The sequence below is a fragment of the Carlito syrichta genome, unplaced genomic scaffold (assembly GCF_000164805.1).
Source record: "Carlito syrichta isolate Samal-C Ts95f unplaced genomic scaffold, Tarsius_syrichta-2.0.1 Scaffold169135, whole genome shotgun sequence".
In the NCBI taxonomy this organism is placed as follows: Eukaryota; Metazoa; Chordata; class Mammalia; order Primates; family Tarsiidae; genus Carlito; species Carlito syrichta.
This window is the reverse complement of record NW_007113231.1, coordinates 5705-9297: the sequence shown is the minus strand read 5'-3', so window position 1 is coordinate 9297 and position 3593 is coordinate 5705. Positions and strand designations below refer to the sequence as shown.

The 3593-nt window shown below is 53.1% G+C and overlaps 1 protein-coding gene across 1 annotated transcript in view; it reads right to left on the bottom strand.

Moving 5' to 3' along the window:
* The window catches only part of GRAP (GRB2-related adaptor protein), a 19788-nt gene extending 18673 nt beyond the window's left edge, over positions 1–1115 (bottom strand). Inside the window, exon 1 of the mRNA XM_021709192.1 lies at positions 1016–1115. Coding sequence (XP_021564867.1) covers positions 1016–1104 — 89 coding nt within the window. The 5' untranslated portion in view covers positions 1105–1115. The remainder of the gene's footprint in view (positions 1–1015) is intronic.
* Positions 1116–3593: the final 2478 nt, after the last annotated feature.

Here is a 3593-nt window from a genome sequence, read left to right as displayed (position 1 = left end):
TCCAGTCTGGGCGACAGAGTGAGACTCCAACTCAAAAAAAAAAAAAAAAAGAGAAAAAAAGCAAAGCTCACTCATTGCCACCTCTTCCAAGAAACCTCTATTTAATCCCTTTAATGCTGACTCTTCTTATGTGGTATTTTCTTTGTCCTCTCTCTTTCACAGAACATGGCTGCTCTGACCCCCTGTGTCTCCAGCATCACCTGGGCCCCCTGAAGCCCTGGCGAGTGTTTGATGAAGTGACTGTATCTTCGGGCTGCCTCAGCTGTCACTTAAAGTGTCTGCAGTTGGTTTTGTGTAGATTTCTTGTTCTGTTCTATGCCCCAGCCATTCTCAGAGTAGCAGTGTTTGATGTCACCTGCTGACCCAACCTGGGACCTCCCTAGGCTAGCAGGTCCCAGGACCCAGGATACCTGAGTCCTAGGGTACCTGGGCCCCAGACATAGCTCCTGTCCCACCCTGGTCCCGGACTCTGCCAATGGCCGATTCCCTTCCACGTGCCCAAGGCAGGGCTCATAGGGTCTGCTTCCTGCCGTGCCCCCCACCCCTGCATCACTCCCTTCGCTCCCCACCCCCTCTCAGGGCTGAGCCAGCCTCAGAGAAGGTTCTAGAATCCTCCAGTCGGAGCAGATGGAGTCTTTGCCTTCCTTGGGTTACAGATGGGGAAACTGAGGAACAGAGAGAGCAGGGACCTGCCTGAGGCCACGGCAGCCCCCACTTTGGGCAAGTCCTCACATCTCAGTCTCCAGTCTCACTCAGAGTGGTGGCTTCTTGTAGCCTGGAGCCCCCAGACAGAAGGACGGAGTCCCAGGAGTGAGGGAGTCCCGGGCCTAGGAGAAACACCATGTCCTGGGCCTCCACAGGTTGCTCAATTCAGCCTGGGTCAGGCCAGGTGGGGACATACAGCCGCAGGTGGGGACATACAGGTGCAGACATTCAGCCTGGGTCAGGCCAGGTGGGGACATACAGGCAGGTGGGGACATCAGGCCAGGTAGGGCGGGGGGTAACAGCCACTCACGGGTGGGGCTTGACCCGGATGTAGTTCTTGGGAATAAACCCCTCGGCACCCCGGAGCTCCGCCTTGTACCAGTTCTGGTCATCTTCCATGTTCAGGATCTGTGGGCAGGAGACACACGGCCACTCAGTCACTGAGAAGGGATGACTGTCACCTGCTGAGATCCCGCTGCATGCCAGGATTAGGGGGCTCACTGGCACCACTCCTGTGCTCATTCACAGAGGAGGGCTGGGGACCCCCAGGTTGGGGACCTGCCCAAGGTCACAAGGGCTGAGTTAGGACCAGCCATCTGATTCCACAGTCCTGCCCGTGCCTGGCTCCAGGACAGCCTGTCCTCAGGAGGTTCACAGCTCCCCAGGATGGGACAGTTGGGTTGAGAGTTTGGGGTGGCTGGAGAAGGACATTTGTTTGTTTATTTTGGGTTGGAGTCTCACTGTGTCACCCAGACTGGAATGGAGTGGCACACTCACGGCCACTGCAGCCTCCTGCTGGGCTCAGGCGATTCTTCCATTTCAGCCTTCTAAGTAGCTGGAACTAGAGGTGTATGCCACCATGTCCAGCTAATTTTGATTTATTGTAAGGATGAAGTCTCGTCAAGTTGCTCAGGTTGGTCTGAAACCCAGCAGTTCTCTGGTTTCCACCTCCCAAAGTGCTAGGATCACAGGCGTGAGCCACTGCATGCGGCCCTATTTATTCATATTCGTTTGAGTAGGGCTCTCACTCTGTTACCCAGGTGGGCATGCAGTGGCATGATCACAGCTCACTGCAGCCTCAAACTCTGAGGCTCAAGTGATCCTTCCGCCTCAGCCTCCCGAGTAGTGGGACTACAGGTACGTACCATCATGCCCAGCTAATTAAAAAAAAAAAAATTTGTAGAGATGAGGGCTTGCTCTGTTGCCCAGGCTGGTCTTGAACTCCTGGGCTCAAGTGATCCTCCTGCCTCGGCCTCCCAAAGTGCTGGGAATATGGGCATGAGCCACCATGCCTGGCCTGGAGATGGTCTTGAAATTGCCTATATAATATTAATATAGGGCAAAAGCTATGGAAAATACCTAGGTCCTAGGCTGGGCTCAGTGACTCAGCCTGTAATCCCAGCACTTTGGGAGGCCAAGGTGAGTGGATTGCCTGAGCCCGTGGGTTCGAGACCAGCCTGGGAAACTTGGCGAGCCCTCATCTTTACAATAAATTTTTAAAAATTAACTACAAGTAGTGTGCACCTATAGTTCCGGCTACCTGGAAAGCTGAGGCAGGAGGATCGCCGGAACCCAGCGGGTCGACACTGGGGTGGCCAGGATTGCCAATGCACTCCAGCCTGGGAGACAGAGTGAGACTCCAACTCAAAACAAAAAAAACCTAGGTCCTGCCAAGAAGATTTACAACTCCGTGGTTTCTAAGTTCTCTCTCTAAGCCTACCTTCTTCCTTGCATGACTGCTTGCACATAGTGGCTTCAAAGGAGGGCGTCACTAATAATCGCTTATCTTCATGTCCTGATGTCCTAGGAAAGCCTCCTGTGAGATTGATGGACTTATTTTCCCTTAAGCAACAAGCCGTGTGTCCTGCAGGCCCCCTGGTGGCATCCAGGAGTTTGACTGGTCTGCACGGCTTTCTGTAAAGCTACAGGCCAAGGTCAGTGCTAACAAGCCCAGCCGTTGACCCCTAGTCGGCTTCCCCATGAGGCTTACTGCCCAGGAGCCAGGTCACTGGGCGTCACGAGACTTGTAACTTCCCCAGTTGCTGTTGTAAAGCCTCTCTGAGATGTTTTTCAGACTCTGGTTGGACAAGCTGACTCGACAGGTTCCAACCTCTGCGGCTCTGTACACGAAGACAGTTTCAACACCCCTGTGACTTCACCTCCACCTAGTTGTCAGTGCTTGTTCCCCTAGGCCCATCTGCCAAATTTAAAAAAATTATTATTATTTTTTGAGTTGGGGGTCTCACTCTGTCGCCCAGGCTGAAGTGCAGTGGCACAATCATGGCTCACCACAGCCTCAATCTCCTGGGCTCAGGTGATCCTTCCACCTCAGCCTCTCAAGTAGTTGGGACTACAGGTGCACACTACCATGCCTAGCTAATTTTAAAGTATTTTTTTGTAGAGACGAGATCTTGCTATATTGCCCAAGCTTGTCTTGAACTCCTGGCCTCAAGTGATCCTCCTGACTTGATTTCCCAAAGTGCTGAGATTACAGACATGAGCCACTGCACTCAGCCTGTCTGCCAAATTATCTTTAAAAATTCGCGCCTTGGCGGGGCACGGCGGCTCAGCCTATAATGCCAGCACTTTGGGGAACTGAGGTGAGAGGATTGCCTGAGCCCGGGAATTCGAGACCAGCCTGGGCAACTTGGTGAGACCTCGTCTCTACAATAAATTAAAAAATAAGCCAGGTGTGGTAGTGCGCACCAGTAGTGCCAGCTACTTGGAAGACTGAGGTGGGAGGAAGGATCACCTGAGCCCAGCAGATCGAGGCTGTGGTGGCCATGAGTGTGTCACTGCACACCACCCTGGGCAACAGAGTGAGACTCCAACTCAAAAAAAGAATAAAATAGCAAGGCTCGGTGGCTCAGCCTGTAATCTCGTGCCTT